This window comes from Adelges cooleyi, unplaced genomic scaffold, assembly GCF_023614345.1.
Source record: "Adelges cooleyi isolate 19-005CV unplaced genomic scaffold, UGA_ACOO_1.1 ACOO_flye_CR_arks_rails_tigmint_CR_PRNA_804, whole genome shotgun sequence".
Classification (NCBI taxonomy): domain Eukaryota; kingdom Metazoa; phylum Arthropoda; class Insecta; order Hemiptera; family Adelgidae; genus Adelges; species Adelges cooleyi.
This window is the reverse complement of record NW_026096519.1, coordinates 8,653-27,719: the sequence shown is the minus strand read 5'-3', so window position 1 is coordinate 27,719 and position 19,067 is coordinate 8,653. Positions and strand designations below refer to the sequence as shown.

The 19,067-nt window shown below is 28.3% G+C and overlaps 2 protein-coding genes across 4 annotated transcripts; one reads left to right on the top strand and one right to left on the bottom strand.

Moving 5' to 3' along the window:
- Positions 1-43: 43 nt before the first annotated feature.
- LOC126845985 (uncharacterized) lies at positions 44-1,397 on the bottom strand. The gene is made up of 4 exons (XM_050585073.1): positions 1,321-1,397; positions 1,170-1,252; positions 675-792; positions 44-381 (listed from the first exon to the last, which is right to left on the bottom strand). The coding sequence occupies exons 2-4, from the start codon at positions 1,227-1,229 to the stop codon at positions 125-127; spliced, it is 435 nt and encodes a 144-aa protein (XP_050441030.1). The 5' UTR covers positions 1,230-1,252; positions 1,321-1,397; the 3' UTR covers positions 44-124.
- Positions 1,398-2,988: 1,591 nt separating this feature from the next.
- Positions 2,989-18,844, top strand: LOC126845981 (uncharacterized). 3 transcript variants are annotated; one of them, XM_050585068.1, is made up of 13 exons: positions 2,989-3,077; positions 4,164-4,292; positions 5,519-5,590; positions 5,671-5,700; positions 5,791-5,820; positions 6,196-6,249; positions 13,433-13,462; positions 13,551-13,577; positions 13,700-13,750; positions 15,756-15,788; positions 16,861-16,890; positions 17,811-17,900; positions 18,340-18,844. In XM_050585068.1, the coding sequence occupies exons 2-13, from the start codon at positions 4,283-4,285 to the stop codon at positions 18,585-18,587; spliced, it is 705 nt and encodes a 234-aa protein (XP_050441025.1). In that variant the 5' UTR covers positions 2,989-3,077; positions 4,164-4,282; the 3' UTR covers positions 18,588-18,844. The 3 variants fall into 3 exon arrangements, with proteins under 3 accessions (XP_050441025.1, XP_050441026.1, XP_050441024.1); XM_050585069.1 differs by having other exon boundaries at positions 5,770-5,820; positions 18,391-18,844; XM_050585067.1 differs by having other exon boundaries at positions 5,770-5,820.
- The last annotated feature ends 223 nt before the right edge of the window (positions 18,845-19,067 follow it).

Here is a 19,067-nt window from a genome sequence, read left to right as displayed (position 1 = left end):
CAAGTAAAAAATTAAACATTAATCACAATTTGAAATAGGTATATGTAGTTTATTGTATCTACTAAATATTAAAAATACAAACAAATGAAACAAATGTTTTATCATATTCAAATCAATAATATTTTTATTTTATATTAAAGGTAAAAGTTGAATATTTTTCCTTTTCTACGTCTTCTACAAACGAGTCGACGACCTTTATTATTTTTTCTTGTGTTTGGTTCTTAGTTATTTGGTTTTTTATCAGTTCTGGTTTGTCGACTAGCATAGATTTTGTTGCATTGAATAATGCTATGCGTCCACCGTGAAAATTGTTAGTTAATAATAATGCTTTTGCATTATTAACCGCATTAATATAGTTCGGGTACATGTTGAATGTAGAAGCTGGACACGAATATGAAAAACAATTTTAAAAGCTGTTTAATAAAATCTAAAATCGCTAGGATCAGGTTTCTATTTAAGATTTCAACAACTGTTTCCAAAAAGTACATATTTTAACGATTATGTTATTCTAAGTACAGTTGACAATAAAACAAATATAGGTTTCCTAAAACTATCTACCCAAAAAATTAGGGTCAGCGGTGTCTACAGAATTCAAATAGGATTAATTTAATTAACCTTATTCATCTGTTCCTTATCAGACAAAAATAAACTAAAATAATATTTTAGATACTCACAGCTTGTTACATCACCTTGTACAAAATATTTTATTAAATCAGTTTCAACAAGGTTTTTTTTAAGGTTTTCTATAGCGTCCGTTGTCTCCTCCTTGGGCGGCGTACCAACTAATGAAATCTGAAAGACATACATACATACATAGTAGTATCATAGAGTTCTGGTCGACTGTCCTCAAGTACCAGTCGTAATAAAGTATAATAGCTTTACAGCTTCAGTGAACATAGGTCAAAAGAAAATGTTATGAACTTATAGACGCTCTAGCAATTAGTGATAGCTTTGTATATTAAGAGACATAAATGGTTTGCATGATATCAAAGATCACTCCATTCGTTTTCAGTTACATTATATTGTATATAAAAAGTAAAATATTAATATTATTTAAACATTGTGAAAATATTATGTTTCTATAAAAACCAAACATTTCATAAATAGTTTTATACATTTGAAAAATATTCATTTTTGTTATGTTTTTTATTATGAAATGTAACACTTACGATGAGGCCAAATAAATAAATTGCTAATAACACGACACAATGAAGACTGATTGATTTCATCGTAAATATCAGTTTTAAAAACTCTATAATGGCAACAAGAAAAAATATAAAAACATACCATCGAAAAAAAGTTATTTTAAATATGACTTACTTTTTTGATAAACTTTAAGATTAAGTTGTGTGTGAGAACTCAAATAAAACACTAACACAGTTTATGCTCTGGTTGACATTTTAGAATTCGGTTTGCGACTCTCCGCCACTTGCCGCATTTTCTTAAATTACGAGTTGTTCTTTTTTAGCAATATATTGTATTTACATAAGATTAATAAATAAAAAAAAATTATTTAAATAGTCTTAGAGGTATATTAGTCGTGTAACAAGTGCAGTTCACACGTGTATCTTCAATTGCATGTGTTCTTAAAAATGTAAGGTTTTGAAATCTTTGATTCATTCTTCTTTGATATTTCTTTATTCGTTTGTTGTGGGTTGTATGTTTCTTCATAAAGTTTTGAAATATATTCCATCCATCTTTTTAATATTTCTCCATTTTCTGTTACATCGTTTCCATATTTGTCCTTTACGTTTTTTGCGTTTATTTGTTTATTTTTCTTTGTTAAGTGACAAACTCAAGATTACGCACATATTTTGCGCCTAAAATATAAAAGCATCTTACTGAAATAATCAATATGTATTTGTTCGATCCAGTTATTCTCCAACTCATTCGCCTTTTGTACATTTTCTTGTATCTCATCAGCGTGTCGTTAATGCTTATCACAACCTTCTCTTCAACGAGTTCCTAAACTTTTGATCGAATTGTTTATCTAGATTCTAATAATTCATACTCTAATGCCGGGTTGCACCAAATATTTACACTGTGATAAACTCAGTTAACAGGAGTTAAAATAAATTCTATTGCATAAACCATGTTTTAAATTGTATCTGTCGTCCAAAATATATTTTATCATTAGTTAAATTACATGGTCATTTATCGCTGTGTAAAAATGTATATATAGTTAAATTTTGGTGCTTGTTGCACAAATGAGTATAAGTTTAAAAAAAAATCTTAATATTATTCATATCACTGAGTGGAACATCTCATCAACTACATATCCGCCACCATAGTGACCATTGGGTTAAACTTCAGTTACAATACTAATCTGCATAGTCAATAAGTACTTTAATGTTAATGTAAATATAGTTATTCTTTTTGTTAGGTTATTGCGCCGTGTGACATTAGTTTTATAAGTATTCCCCCCTGTCCCCATTGATTACTAATTTTATGTTTTATGTTTTAATACATATTTTATTTGTTTCAATTTCGCATTAGATTTCAAGTTATTGTAGTTACCATCTTTATCACCTATACGTTCCACTTTATCCGTCTTTATCTTCACAATCCGTTAGTATATTACTTATTGAACCACGCGAATAATCGGACCCAACCCGCGTAAAGGACATCCGGCGCGGTCAATTAAACAGTATTAATTGTATCTCATAAAAAAATAATCGTTTTAGTTATACAATTGCGTTGAGCGGAGAAAACCATAGATTTTTTTTATTTGATTTGGATTATAATTTTGGCATTAGTACCGCGAAAGGTGTTTTTGATTGTACATTTAAAGGTAGCGCAGAAGGTAAGTAGCGGATGTGTTAGCAATAGTGTAATATCAGTGGTTCATTTCGATTGAGCTGGCTCGGTAGATCGTTTGGCGGGTAGAAAATGTGTGGTTTGTGCCTATTGTGTTTGTCATATAATGAGTTCTAATAAATGGACTTTTTTGCGGTTTGCCCGTTTTATTATTTTAAATTTCATTACTTTGTCAAGTGTAATATATAACAATCATATTATTATCTGTATGTGGGCGTAATTGGCGTGCTTTCGGAAAGCTTAATAATAACTAACTCCAGGTATACCGCGTTGCACGGTCGAACGTGAAAAACTTACTAAAATTATTTTTTATTATTTATTGTTGGTTTTAGAACCACTCGTAAAACCAATGTTTGTACAGTTTTTTTTTGTACAACTATAATTTCTTTCTCGTGTATGTGATTTTATCGTTAAAATAACGTACCTATATTATGTTTTGGTAGGAATTTACAATTTTTACTCGTTGAATGAATTGTGTTGAAATTAAAACATACGATTAGAAATTTTAGCACTAATATTTTTTTCGAGGATACATCTTTATAAATATAATTGTAACATAAAACGATTTTATACTGTATTCAGTATTTTTAAGAATACTTAAAAGATAGTATATAAATGCGTTAACATTCAAGTTTTTAAAGTATTTTAAATATTGCCTAAAATTGTAAAATATCATAAACTAGTGTTTTAAAAAATTGCAATAATTTAAAAATAAAATGAGTTTATTATTCTTAAAGAAATGCTGTGTACGAGAGTACAATTTAATCTGTCCATACAAAAATCAAAATAAAGCTAAGACATCGACTTTGAATTAAATAAGGGGTTTTTTTGATAAACCCGTAACCCATGTTTAAAATTGTTCATTAAATTAGAAATATATTGATGCAAGAAAAAATTCAGAATATATTCAAAATAAAATTAATACTTTTGACATTAAAATTACTTAAGCGCTTAGGAGTAATAAATGTTTAGGGTCAGAAATAACATATGTCAAATTGTGAATATTATGTCATAATCGTTGCCAAAAATAAACAAAATCAATTACTTATATTGTTTCACTTAAAATTAATCTTTATAAAGTATACTCAAAAAATAGTGTACTGCAGTTTAAATGTATTTAATATTGTGAGAATAAATTGTGAATTTCTGTAAAATATATTAGACGGTATTTTATCGATTAAACGGCGTACACAATAAAATTATTAAAATTGTATAAATCAATCATTTTTTTTTTTTGCGAGTTATTTGTGCTAAAAATAAAACTCCGCTGCAAACTAATGTAAACATGTACAGTGTACACACACTACAATATATTTGCATTCTGCTTATTTAGAATTTTATTTCAGCCGACATACAATTCCATCGAGCAGGCTCAAGCAAATTACTTTAACACTTTAACAATTCGTATTTGTATTATAAGTTTTCATGCATTTATGATTATAGTATGTAAGCAATACTGTCCAACATGAAACATTGTAAGTACACTTTCAATACATTTATATTAAGTTATTATATTATTTATGTTTCTATTTGTTGAGTCTTCCTTGGCTAATTTAACAACCGTAAAGTCGGTTTTATTAAATCGCAAGTCTACATCCAGTACAGAAACTATTTAAATAATGTATAAATTACTGTATATGATACTTCATAGAGTCACATATCAAAAAAACTATTAGCTCTTCTAAATCAAACTCTCTTTTAGGCGATATGTATGTATTTATGATCTAAACTACTTGCTATAGTAGTTACAGAAACAAATTATTATCTATTATATCGGTAGATGGGTGATTTGATGGGGGGGGGGCGTGAATTTTTACAGACTCGAGATAAAAGACTTATTTATGTCTGTAGTAGGAGCGAGGGAAAATAGTATTATTATTATTATTATAATACAATTATGAAACTAAGCAATGTATCTAGGCCAAATGGCAAACAGTTCAAATGTTTATACAGCGAAAATTATATTTATTTCTATTATTTAAAGACGTACAAATTGTGATGTCAGGAGGACTCTCTTGGGCTTGGCCCGGGGAAGGTCTCTCCGCTTAGCATTAACTAGGTGGAGAACTTATTGTATCGACTGTTGTTTTGTGCCATTATACTTTATTTTTAAAGTATAATCTCGACTTGCGTGTTTATTTATAAACGTTACCTTTAGTGTCTCATTTTTAAGTGTTAAAGTTTACCTTTTAAATAACGTGTGCTAGGACAACCTTTTTAGTGATCGAAATTGCAAATAGTCCTTATTCTTTAAAGTTCTATACTTACGGCAATAGTCGTTAATCTTGCACTAGGCATAATTGAAAATAGTCCCTAATTACGATTAAACCCGTATTAGGCGTTTGGTCGATTACTACTTAGTGTGGGTTAGTCGTCTGGCTGAAGTATAGTTCCGGAAGGTTTAAGCAGTTGGGCATTGGCTTTGATCAACTTTAAAGGATCCTAGTATAACATCTTTAAAAGGGTATCACGTTGTGCGTATCGAGTCAATACCGCATACGACATGTCGATTTAACGATAAAGTTCGGTCAGCAGCGGTGGTGAGGGAGGACAGAGAACGTCACACTTTTCTCGAATTTTATATAAAAATAAAGACGGTAAAAAACAAAATAACTTTATTGTAAAACTGACAACCGTCAGTTAATAGTAGACCGTGTCTAGTATATAAGGCGTTTATATTTATGTGCATTATTTTTTACAGTTAAAATGAATCTTTACTACATTTTAATAACGTCTACCTTGGTAAAAGTTTTGGCAGATGATACAGCCATTGGTAATTATTTTAATTTTTCAGATACCTACGAAAGGTAAATAAATCTAAAAACGAATTTAATATATATTTTTTCCTAACAGCGGACTATAAAAAGTTGGTTTTCTTTACAAGTCAGTATCATTCTTTTATAAAAAAATGTATGAATTTTTATGTTTGGAAATTTTACTGTTTTCAAAAAGGTTTTAAATCATTTATTACAGACTTACAAATCGAGCAGGCATTGTCTAAAAGTAAGATAAATTTAACATGAACAATGTATATACAGCTAAAAAAGTTGTTTATTATGTTAGTCTGATTTTAGGACGATTTATAAATTAAAAAGAAATTAAAAGCTTAAATAATATCAGTATTTCAAACACTATGTAAATAAATAATTGATGAAAATAAATAATTTATATATAAACTAAAAAAATATTTTCTAGAATTTACCTAGAATTTACAAGGCTATATGCAATGACTATTTAACCTAATAGGCTGAGTCACGTTAAGTTAAATGGTCCCCACTTAAAGCCCAGTGTACTAAATATTCTGAAGACTTTTCTAGCTTAATGATTTTATTTTAAACTTTTTTTTTTGTAACTCAAACCATTATGCGTTTATTTTAGGAGGTGGATTGAAGACTGTGATTAAACGTGTTGTTATTGGAAGAGCAACGATGAGTATATGACAACAACATAATTTAAAAAGCCAGTACAGTAGGGTTGGGGCGGGTGAGGTTACAGGTCCATTTGAGATAATATAGATGAAAATGATAAAATGAACGCTCTGATGCCAATCTGCAATTTTAGAAATACAAATATTGAGATTGTACGTAATGACAATAATGTGCTTTAAAATTTATTTTTGATATTAGGGTGAACACGATTAGGGTTGATAGTCTGTTCATAATCATTTATTTCCATAGTTACGCATGTATCATAACCGAAATATAATACAAATATATTCAATTATTTGTTGATATGTTGGTTCAGTCACCCATAGCAACTTAAAAATTGACTACGCTCAAGGTGTAAATTTTCCATTTGAGCTTCCATGTGGAGCTGAGAAGGTATTGTATTTATAATAATGTGTTTTAGTTTTTTACTTTTACTACTACTCACTTACGTATAATATTTTCTTACAATGCTTGGTTTAGTCTATACTGGTTTAAATCAACTGTCCAGAGATTCACATAGCATTTATTTCAAATATCAGTTATAATTATGCCTATAACCTCCCCGTGCCACTATGCCCAGACCTTACTGTACCAGCTCAAATTGAGAAAAATAAGGGTTTAAACGGTTTTGCCTTGGGGTCTTTATATGTTACAACCCTACACTATATATTTATATACACAGGGTGATTCATTTTGGGTAAGACACTCCATTTTCTCAGAAGATATTAATATTTTGAAAAAAAAAATTCCCTATACTTTCGGGCACACAATGTACTATACTTTTCAATATTTTGACAATTTTTATCACCAACGCTTGTACGAAAAAAATCGTTGAACGTGATTTTTTTAAACGGTAACATATGTTTTTACTTCTATAATTTTGTAGGCAGAGAATTAAAAAACATGTTGGCGTTAGAATTTTTAATGTTCATCCATTTGTTCGTTAGCTATGACTTTCTGAAGATATTACATTTTCACTTAATAATTGTGATATTTTTTCATCTATAAAAAAAAATATTTTTCAACAGTTCAGTGTCTACTCTTTATATGAAGTGAAGTGTTTATAAAAGATCGACTCTAACCTAACCATAAAGACCTTTGGATTTTGATGTTTACGGCTCACGTCTCGAAGTGTTGTGTGAAATAAAATACTAATATGTTCTAAGTTATCTCGTGCGGATTTCTTTGTACATATTATATATTAATGTTGTTTTCTAAAATGTCTAATATAGTTACGTGCATTTTATACTGTGAACTACAATTTACGATGAAAGCTAATAAACAAAAGGATTTAATAAACCAAAATTTAGTTAGTAGTAAAATTTGTATGTAAAATGCCGAAGTTGTTTTAAACTAAATTCTCCAGTGGCTTAAGACTTGAAACGAAATGGCCATACATATTTAAGTATAACAATATTCTGCATAATTATTGTGATGATGTGTTTTGCATTTCATTATAAATGGTTATATTATTGCCAGTTACCAAAGTTAATGGTTCAAAATTCAATTCAATGTAAGTACTGTTTAAAAATAATGTCACAGTTTTAATTTATAAATTTATATTTACATGTTTTTTTTATTTAGGGACAATTATGCGGTAAAACATATAAAAATGCGGTTATCGAATATAAAATCAAACACAAAATAAGTGTTTGACTATCGTCAGTATATTATGCATCAGAAATTTTTTTTTAAAATATATGGTATATTAATAAAGGGACAGTGACATTTTATATCGATGGTGACACGGCAAAAGGGTCTAAGCGACACTTTGGGTCAAATCGACACGGTTTATACTATTGGTTAAAAAAATATATTATAACTCCTATATATTATAATATAGTTATATGATTGAAAAATTCCCAATTCTTACTAAAAAAAAAGTTATTGGGAATTTAAAAAAAGAAAATAGTAAAATACACGTTTAGTGGCCATCCTGAAAACTGAAATATGTCGCTTAGACCCTTTTGCCGTATCACCATCAATATGTTAAATACCAAACAACAGCAAATCTAACTTATACATTTGTCATTTTTCAATTTTAACAAAAACATCTTAGAATTTTAGTCATAATACTACTATTATATAAAGAATAATGTAATTTAAAATAGAAAAATCAAAAATATAATTATCCAATAGAATGTAAATCATAACTTTAATAATTACTTAAATCTAATATTTTAATGCAAATCATGTAACGTAAATAATATTTATTATAATTTTTTACTAAATAGTTTAAGGTAATATAATGTTAGTTTAAAAAATATTTAATTTAATTTATCATTTTTTTGTATATGAATACCTAATATATGTTTAGTTTGTTGTCAATTATGCCAAAATTAAAAGATAACTAACATAAATCGAATTTATTGGTAATTCCATTATGGAGGTAGTTTTTGCTAGCCTGTTTGACTAGTTTATATTTAACACAGTTAAAAAATATGTATAAAATAAAATATGTCTCTACTGTTTTGAAATAGAGGTACATTTTTAATTATTAGCTTCAATCTGATTATAATTTTACTTCTTTAGAAATAGTATTATATAAAAGATGCCTAACATGTTAACCTATATTTAATTATTTTTACATGCTCTAGTTTTCCATTAAAAGTAAAAATATTAACCAACAAATCTGGTTTTAAAACTCTAAAATATACTCTTAATTATAGTAGATAACAAAGGTAAATCCTATAACAAAGTTGTAAATTTGAATTAATAATAAAGTGCACCCAATAACAATTTGATATTTGATTGAGTCTTCGAAATTCTCAAGAGAGAATTTTTATTGTGCATACCAAGGAGCATTGCACAATTTTCAATTAAAATTTTAAATTTTATCGAGACTTTTATTTTGGTTACCTGACGCGTTAAATTTAAAAAAAATAAAAATAAAAGCATAGATTAATTTATGATAATAGAGTAAAATTCTTTTTTTTTCAAACTAACTTTAGTTAATTTACTACAAATTTTAACTTGACAGATTTAATTTAAAATTGAATTGAATTTAACTTATAAAGTAAAATGTTATATATATAACCAATGTCTTACTATCGCATTTGGAAATTAAATTTTGAAAATTAATGTCCATTGTAGGTATTCTTTTATCAAACACAGACAAAAGTTATCAAAATCGGACTAGTCTGCGTGCTGCGATTATTTTTCCTGAAGGACATGTCTTTGTTTAATAGCTTGATTATATTCGTTTTTAATTGTGCATAAACAAAATTTTAAAGTTAAATTACAAATTTCCTGTTCCCTACTACTAAAGAATAAGAACCCATTTTTCCTAACCCAGACTCAAGCGTGACCAACCTTATTGATCTGTACAGCTGCAGTGTATAAAGCAGTCATTACATAATTATAACAGTGGGTTTTTGCAGACTGCAAGTACAAAATCTCTTTCCATTAGTCCAATAGCATTCTGGAACTTCACTGCTAAATCAATGTTTCCAATACATTTAAGAGCTTGATAAAAGCGTTTAATTATTTTGATCAACATTGTCACCACAGTAACAATAGTTTCTGAAAAAAAAAATGTTTGTTCAAAAAATGATATTAAATCAAATGTACTGTTATTATACCTTCAGTCATAAAAGTCATTTGACATATTTGGTGAAATGTAGCGCCTAAACACCACAAATCTCAAGAATACAAAATAAATGGTTGAAACCTATCTTCATAAAGCACCTTTGTTTACTTTCAATTGTTCTTTGTTCTATTCATCAGCAATTTGTTGGGCGAGTATCTAGACCATAAAGCAATTTTTTTTTATAAAATAAATTGTGAATATTTTGTATTATCGTCAACAGTGAGTTGTACTATTTGTTATACCCTGAATTTCGTTTTATTTAGCACCATTTTCCCTAAATAAATAGTACGTTCATAGTTTTTTACTGACATTCTGTCACTTTCTTCATGACGTACAAAAAAACTAAGAACTACAAATTGACGAGTAATTCAAACTTCACAATCACACCGTTGTCAAATAAGTCGACCATCAGCAACTCGTCAGCTCTATGTATTCCATTAGACATATTTTTAAATGTATGAACTATATATTGATAGTAAAGGGTTTAAAATTAAGGAAAAATAGCATGCCAACTCTACAAGTAAATACCTTATTACCTACAATAAACAATTCAATACTATTTAATCGAATCATTTACCTAATTCTATATTGTGATAGGTATTCTAATGAAATACATAGTGCTGACGAGCTGTTGATGGTCGACTTACTTGACAACGGTGTGATTATGAAGTTTGAATTACTCGTCAATTTGTAATTCTTAGTTTTTTTGTACGTCATGAAGAAAGTGACAGAATGTCAGTAAAAAACTATGAACGTACTATTTATTTAGGAAAAATGGTGCTAAATAAAACGAAATTCAGGGTATAACAAATAATATAACTCACTGTTGACGATAATACAAAATATTCACAATTTATTTTATAAAAAAAAATTGCTTTATGGTCTAGATACTCGCCCAACAAGTTGCTGATGAATGGAACAAAGAACAATTGCAAGTAAACAAAGGTGCTTTATGAAGATAGGTTTCAACCGATATTATGTATTCTTGAGATGAGTGGTGTTGAGGCGCTACATTTCACCAAATATGTCAAATGACTTTTATGACTGAAGGTATAATAACAGTACATTTGATTTAATATCACTTTTTGAACAAACATTTTTTTTTTCAGAAACTATTGTTACTGTGGTGACAATGTTGATCAAAATAATTAAACGCTTTTATCAAGCTCTTAAATGTATTGGAAACATTGATTTAGCAGTGAAGTTCCAAAACGCTATTGGACTAATGGAAAGAGATTTTGTACTTGCAGTCTGCAAAAACCCACTGTTATAATTATGTAATGACTGCTTTATACACTGCAACTGTACAGATCAATAACGTTGGTCACGCTTGAGTCTGGGTTAGGAAAAATGGGTTCTTATTCTTTAGTAGTAGGGAACAGGAAATTTGTAATTTAACTTTAAAATTTTGTTTCTGCACAATTAAAAACGAATATAATCAAGCTATTAAACAAAGACATGTCCTTCAGGAAAAATAATCGCAGCACGCAGACTAGTCCGATTTTGATAACTTTTGTTTGTGTTTGATAAAAGAATACCTACAATGGACATTAATTTTCAAAATTTAATTTCCAAATGCGATAGTAAGACATTGGTTATATGTATACTATTTTACTTTATAAGTTAAATTCAATTTAATTTTAAATTAAATTTGTCATATTAAAATTTGTAGTAAATTAACTAAAGTTAGTTTGAAAAAAAAAAGAATTTTACTCCATTATTATAAATTAATCTATGCTATTATTTATAGATTATTTTCATGGTCAGGTAACCAAAAAAAAGTCTCGATAAAATTTTAAATTTTAATTGAAAATTGTTCAATGCTCCTTGATATGCGCAATAAAAATTCCTGTTGCCTTCTGCATTCTCCAGCCGTTGACCATCTGATGTGGTTCATCCGCCTTTTCAAGGTAGTTTCCTACCTTGAGGACAAGAGATTGCCCCACTCTACACAGCTCATCCGCCCCTAAGGCCGTTGGCTTTGTAGAGTTGTCTCCTTATCCCGGGAGACTTTCGGTGTTCCTATTAATCGCCTTTTACGATAGGGGGAACAGCCCGTGGCCTTATTCTAACCCGAGAGCCACACGGGCAATAAAACAATTAAAAACACATACTTTCAATATTTTGAAAATTTTCATCACCAATCCTTTTAAGCCAAAAAGGGTTATTTTTAAATGTTTACACATTTTTTTAATTACGTAAATTTGATGATAAAAAAATTAAAAAATATGTTAAAAGTAAAACTACCCACAAATGCCATGTTGTTGTGGATTCGCGCAAACATAGAGTGATGTGGACAAGACCGATTGATAAAACGCTGTTGATACAACCTTCAATTTAAAATCTTACATAAGTATTTTTATGTTAGTGTAATGTGTATTCGTTATCGTCTAACGGACAATGCAACAGTAATGACAGTTATGGGCTACAGGTCTTTGGAAAAACGAAAAAATATCACAATTATTTAGTGAAAATGTAAAATCTTTAGAAAGTCATAGCTAACGAACAAATAGATGAAAATTAAAAATTCAAACGTCAACGTATTTTTAATTTTTTTGCCTACAAAATTATAGAAGTAAACACAAATGTGACCATTCAAAAAAATCACGTTCAACGATTTTTTTCGTATAAGCGTTGGTGATAAAATTTTCAAAATATTGACAAATATAGTACATTGTGTACCCGAAAGTGTAGGGAATTTTTTTTTTTCAAAATATTAATATCTTCTGAAAAAATGAGTTTCTTACCCAAAATGAATCACCCTGTACATCTTCAGTCAAATTTTCAAACCTTAAGTCCTAAAACTTAAGTACCTAAAAACTGAAATAAAGAAAAAGGTTCCACCCCATTGAAGGTATAAGGTTTGGGATATTTTTTAGGTTGTCTTACAGGTGGCTCTTATGTGAGCCTCCTCCTCGTTGCCTTGTCATGTTAATTTTCTCGTTGAATTATCTAAATTTACTCATTGTACATATAATATAGATTGTAAATATTCTCAACAAACGTTAAAAAAAAAAAAAAAGGTTGTCTACGTTAATTGGTAGTGCTATGTCTAAAGAGTATTAGTAGTTAAGGTTATACTAGTTCTTGATGTTGCTGGTGAACTTAGTTTTGGGCCCAACAATTTACTTTTCCTGTACAATTTGTGATCTATTATAGGTCCAGAAAAAAAAAATAAAAACAATACCTTTCAGCTCCGCGACAAGGCTAAGATAAGATATAAATTGAAAATAGAAAAAATAATTAAATGTGAAACAAAAAAACTGCAACAACAATTTATCTTAATAAAAATGTATCAGTAATATAAATTACATTTTTTTCTTCAAAATCTAAATGGAATTTTTCTGACAGAGAACACTGATATTACCTCTTTCAGCCTTATCTACACATTATATTTTATTCTATAAGCCACAACTTCTTCAATTCAGTCATTGTTTTTTAAAATCTTCACTATGTGTAATATAATAAAACTATGCATATTTCTACCGAATATATCGCATATATTTTTTTACATAGACCTCCTATTTTTAATTTTTAATAGAATACTAAATTAAACTCAATTGTATTAATTCATTATTTTATATTATAATAATTTCAGAGCAAATTGCTATGATGTTGGCTGTTCCGGGTAATTGTTATCTCTGGTTATGTTGGTCGTAGTTCCACATAGTTGTTTGTTAATTTGTAAGTGTTAAATATTTTCTTTTTAATTTCAGAATCAGCAGACACTACTAACATAGCAGGTAACCACTTTCATGTCTTTCATATATTTTATAACCTTTCAAACAGAGTACTATATGATATATTAATTTCTACCATTAGAATAAAAAAACATTAAATGTTTTTTTAATTATTTTAATTTTAGTATGTATAGCTGACCAGGTTAAATTGCAAAGAGAAATAATTTGTGCTACATGTAAGTATTAAAAAAATGGAACTGTTTTTTTCTCCGCTTCCCGGAAAAACATTGAATGATTGTTATGTTATGACATTACGGTCCGTATAACTTTAAGCTAAGCCAAGCCTAAGTTTTGACATTTTGTTCTAAATGTTAAAGTTGGATAAATTCTAATAAAATTACTTATAGTTTTATTGACCTTTATATTAAATACCGTTATGACGAGTATCCAGTAGGCCATGTAACAAAAATAGAAAACCTATCTGTTGGAGAATATTCCAGAGCAGTTATGCCAACCGAATATGCCTACCGTTCTAAAACCGAAACGAAAAGTTAATTTCGGTAATGCCAATGATACGTATATATAATATTATACTACATTACATTATATTATCGTATTCCGTATGATACACACAAATGAAAGGTCTTTTCAATGTAAAATCCGCCTGTGTTTAAACCGTACAGAAAAGTTAATGTTGACCAATGTCTTTACTGTCTTACTGTATATGTAACGAGATAGAGCGAATAAAACGAGTATGCATTGTCAAACTAACTCATAGATGATATTATGTGGTTATAATATTTATTATGTTGAAACACGATGGACTAGACAGACCTGATTCATCGTCAGAAAAGGCAGAAAACGAATAACGAGCTCTGCTCCGCAGAACGAGACATAAAAATATATCCCGTGGTATTGCGGACTCGTACGCAAGCTGTTAAAATATAATATGTAATATCTTTCTTAGTCTTAGTTTTTTATTTAGGTTGCATTTCATCAAACTACATTATGACCACTTTCGTTTTGTTTTTATCTTTATCTATGTACGAAGTCGGTAGAGGGAGGTCTTCGTCGTCACTACAGTAAGATTTCTGTTCGGTTTCGTCGTTGGAAGACGGTGAACTAGAGAGAACGGATTCATCGTCAGAAAAATCAGAAAACAAGGTGCTGGACGCTGGCGAGGAAGCCTGGAATGTTATATATCTTGATCATTATGATTATCATTATCATTATCTTCAGCATAACCTGTATATTTATCAGTATCTTAGTCTTAATTCAAATCTTATCTTTATGGTAATGTAATATTTTTTCAATTTTAAAGGTGAGCAAAATATTAAAGTCGTACTTCTTAAAGTGATCTTATCATCGATGTATATTACTTTTGTTAAATATTTTCTTAAACAATTTTAAGACAAGTATGAGTATAGATAGAAAATAGACATGTAAGCATGACATAGCGGCATTTAAAAAATCATATTTTTTAGTCAAAACAACATAGAAAAAGATTTGGATTTATTCCAAATTTTCTTGTAGTCAGAAATTAAAGTTGTATCACTTTGCAGCAAAAAAAAAAAATGTCATTCTTAAATACACTTAGAAAAAACGCAAGAGAACATAAATTTATCGTTTTATGTGATTATGATAATTTTAAACATCAAAGGATTTCACGCCAGCGTCCAGCGCCTCGTATAATATGTTGAAAATTAAACATAAAAATGATAAAACAGAAGAACAATCCTTTAAAAAATTGTTTGAAGTTGTTGAAACTAAACCTTTAGATGTGCATTTAAAAAACTATAAAATGCTTACAACAGAGGAGTATTTGGTAAAAAATGAAGTCAAAAATACCTATGACGATTTTCTGTCTTCAAAGATATTCTGTCTATAGCAACGTATAGCGACGAACTTGGTTTTCACAAAATGTTCAACCTTCCTCTGGGTAGTTCTTGATCGGCGAAGCTCCCTCTACCGCCAATTGTTCCCAAACGTTAGCCATACTCAAAAAGCACAAAATTCCAATTAAAAACACGTTGCATTTGGCAAAAGGACAAACACCGTATTGAGAGAATATATTACATATACTTGGTAACGTTCAGCGTTCGCAGATTTTAAGCTAGCCAAAAACATATCTATGTTAACTTAACATTTTTTGTGCACAATTTTCAAAGTTAATAGTTACTGAGTTTTTAATAAGAACGTATATTATGATTATAATTGGAGTAATTTATACGTTTGTTACAGCTATCCCTGTACCTCAAGTTGAACCAGACCTAGGTACTCACACATTTATTATATATACTTTAATAGCTCTTAAGGCTTGGATTATCAATCGAATTTTATTCGACAGTAATTCAATTAAAGTATTATTTTAAACATTTTATTACTGTGCCAAAAATAATGTGGCTTGTACCTACTAGTTATAACGTAAATGTACAATGTAGAGATAAATCTATTGTAATTTAAGTTATTGTCGGTAAAATTTTTTAAATTGGATAAACAAAGCTTTCAGAACTGTATGTTACAGCTGGTTTTTAATGATACACTAAATATTTGGAAAAAAATGTTTGAATAGCATTTATGTTTTGGATAATTCATTTTAAAGTTATTAGAATTCAAAATTTAGGAAGGGAAAGTAAATATCAAAAACTGGTTATCAACCAGTCAAAATTTTCAGCAAATATTCTTGGTTTACAAAATTGACATGACATATGCATTATTGTTTAAAAGTCTTAACTTCATAGGGTTTTAACAAATAGAACTGGAGTTATATAAATGAAAAATATTTTAAACTTGAGCTAAATATTTGCTTTGAAAGTATGAACGAGAATAATTTAAAAAAAAATTTAATATCTTTTAAGATATTGACTAGCTTATAGTTAGTGAACTGGCTTGTACGAAAAATAGTTTTCTTACGTCAGTATTCTAGTTCTATTCTTAACAACTTGTGTTTTTATTGAACATAATTAATATTGTTTATTTGGGTCATGGAATATAAGTATGTTATAAGTAATAAATATTATATAACCTTATATGGTATTATATGTGTGCACTATAGAAGTCATTGAGTAATATTTAAAAGTTGTTTTATACAAGGACCAATTACATTTGTAACCTAGATTATATCATATATAAGACATAGTATTAAGGTGTTGGATTTACCATTCTATTACGGCTGTAACGTACATTGTATATATTATTCTCTATATTTATACTGTGTGTTTTTATGTTTAATAGTATTGTGTTCAAACATATTATTGTTGTGATTTATTTTCTACTTAAATACTAACTTCCATCAAGATATACAGGCGTATATCGCAATAGTTTTAATGTTATATTTTCTTTCCAGGAGATAATTGGTTTACGATGCTTAAAATGGGTAAATTTTAAAATATTATTCAATATTATATTTTTATATGTACAAACATTTTAAGATCAAGGAGTTTAAAAGGATCTCTTTTTATAGTTTCTTAAGATCTTGAATAAAAATATCATCCAGGTTTCCCTTATCTTGATCAGATTCGAATCCAGTAAAGCCAAAGTTGCCCATTGATTCCTTTTGCCAATTTTTGTGTTTGGATCTACGATCATCGAAACTTCCGAACCGATTTATTCATATAACAAATCAATGGATCAGAAATCGTACCATATTGGTATTAGAATACTAAACATGAACATGATAAAAGTACTATATTAGGCCAATACTTTTATATTGTCACCTTTTCACCTTCGAATACGTGAAAAAACACTATACAAATTTACATGTTTTTTATGTCAAATTAATATAATAATTGCAATTAGTACATTCAATCATCAATAATATAGAAAACATATAACATGCAATTTTAATAAAAAGAATAAAGGGTTGAAATTGGATATAGACATACAGTGGCATGGGGGCTCAAAAAGGCTCATAAAGTTAGATAGGTAACTTATAACCAATATTTGCAACGTAAGGGATTATTGACTAGGGAAAAATAATTTTGATAATTTTTTGCTGTTTCAAAATGATCCATACAATTTTAAACTATTAAAATTATTTTAACTGAGATTTGAAATTTAAGTTATTGAAAACAAAGTTATCAAAAATTTGTCTACTTTTTAAAATTAACAAACGTTAATTATTAAATTCATTTGCGTACTTCAACAAAATAGTTGCAGTATATTTATTATATTTCTGTTATTTTTTTTTTCAATCGTAATAAAAACTTAAACAAATAATAGTACAGTTCTTTGAAATGCAATTTGTTTTTATTTTTATTTCTTCCTATCAACGATGTAATTCATTAATTGTTGCAGATTTTGGAGATAATTTATTGCCAGATCTTGGAACTGCCAGAAGAGTTATGACAAAAGAAATTACAAAATCTTTAGTCCTTGCCGCAATACGTAAATATTAATATATACTTGTACTGGTTTTGCTTTTAAATAATATATTTATTTTTTTAATTACATTATTCAAAACAAGAATATAAAAAGATATTACGTATTAAATTTCTTTACAATTAAACCAATATAAAGTTTCTAGGTTACCAGTAAAATTAATTATGAATGAAAATACATTTTTTTTTTGCTTTCAAAAATATTTTATATAATTTTGATGAGTAATAGGTTATGAAATACAGGTGTTCGATCATGATACTGTGTATAAATAAATTATTTATTCGGAGTAAAATAGCTATACAATACGAATATCCTGTATATTATAATTACTTTTCTATAATTTGTTATATACAAATTTATTAGTTATGTGTTTCATAGTAAAGCACAGCGATAATTAGTAATTTAAATTTAAATATTTTTTCTAAAGACTTTTTATATTTTTTAGTTGGATACGAATCAGCTTTCAGAGATTTCAAACGGATGTGTCGTTTAATAGGTTTGTTCAGAAGTATAAAATTCCCAGCTTCATATGTATTAACTGCCGAAGTTGACAATTGCGGTACTTGTACCCTAACAGGTACAGACGGAAGTGTTAGCAAATATAGATTCGTCGACGAAGTAATTTGGGAAGTAGAAGTCGATAAACTTACTGAAGTAATACAATTACTCAGAAGTCAGGTTGCCAGTTGGTAACATATACCAGCAATCGTAATTGTAAATAATTGACAATTGTATTGCATTGTTGTTTCTTTCAATCATATTTATATACTGTTCTTATATCTATATTTACGAATTATTCAATGTATTAAATACAAAATAAAATGCATGAAATAAAACTTACTTAATAATACTATTAATAACAAGTATTAAAGACCGCGTATGTTATGCAAATTTAAAGAAGACCGTCTTACTGTCAGGAGGTACAAGCTGTACACTAGTTACCGCTAAAAGATCCAACTCAATGCTAATAAACATATAAAAATCCTATAAATTGTGCATATTTCTTATTAAATTTAATCATCCTACTTATAAGTAATTATGATATTAATATTTTGTATATGTTAAACTATGACGAGTATCCAGTGGGCCATCCAACAAAAATAGATAACTCGATTGTTGAAGAGATTCCAGAGCAAATTGGTCTAACAGATTGGGATACCATCTCAAGATATT

What these genes read in the sequence shown, in the direction of transcription:
- LOC126845985 (XM_050585073.1), bottom strand. Translation starts at nt 1,229, where the DNA reads ATGAAATCAATCAGTCTTCATTGTGTCGTGTTATTAGCAATTTATTTA. An exon ending in TTTATTTATTTGGCCTCATC is followed by an intron (nt 793 to 1,169) that starts GTAAGTGTTACA and finishes TATGTCTTTCAG; the next exon opens with ATTTCATTAGTTGGTACGCC. An exon ending in ACAAGGTGATGTAACAAGCT is followed by an intron (nt 382 to 674) that starts GTGAGTATCTAA and finishes ATTCGTGTCCAG; the next exon opens with CTTCTACATTCAACATGTAC.
- LOC126845981 (XM_050585067.1), top strand. An exon ending in AAAGTTGGTTTTCTTTACAA is followed by an intron (nt 5,701 to 5,769) that starts GTCAGTATCATT and finishes GTTTTCAAAAAG; the next exon opens with GTTTTAAATCATTTATTACA. An exon ending in TATTGGAAGAGCAACGATGA is followed by an intron (nt 6,250 to 13,432) that starts GTATATGACAAC and finishes TAATAATTTCAG; the next exon opens with AGCAAATTGCTATGATGTTG.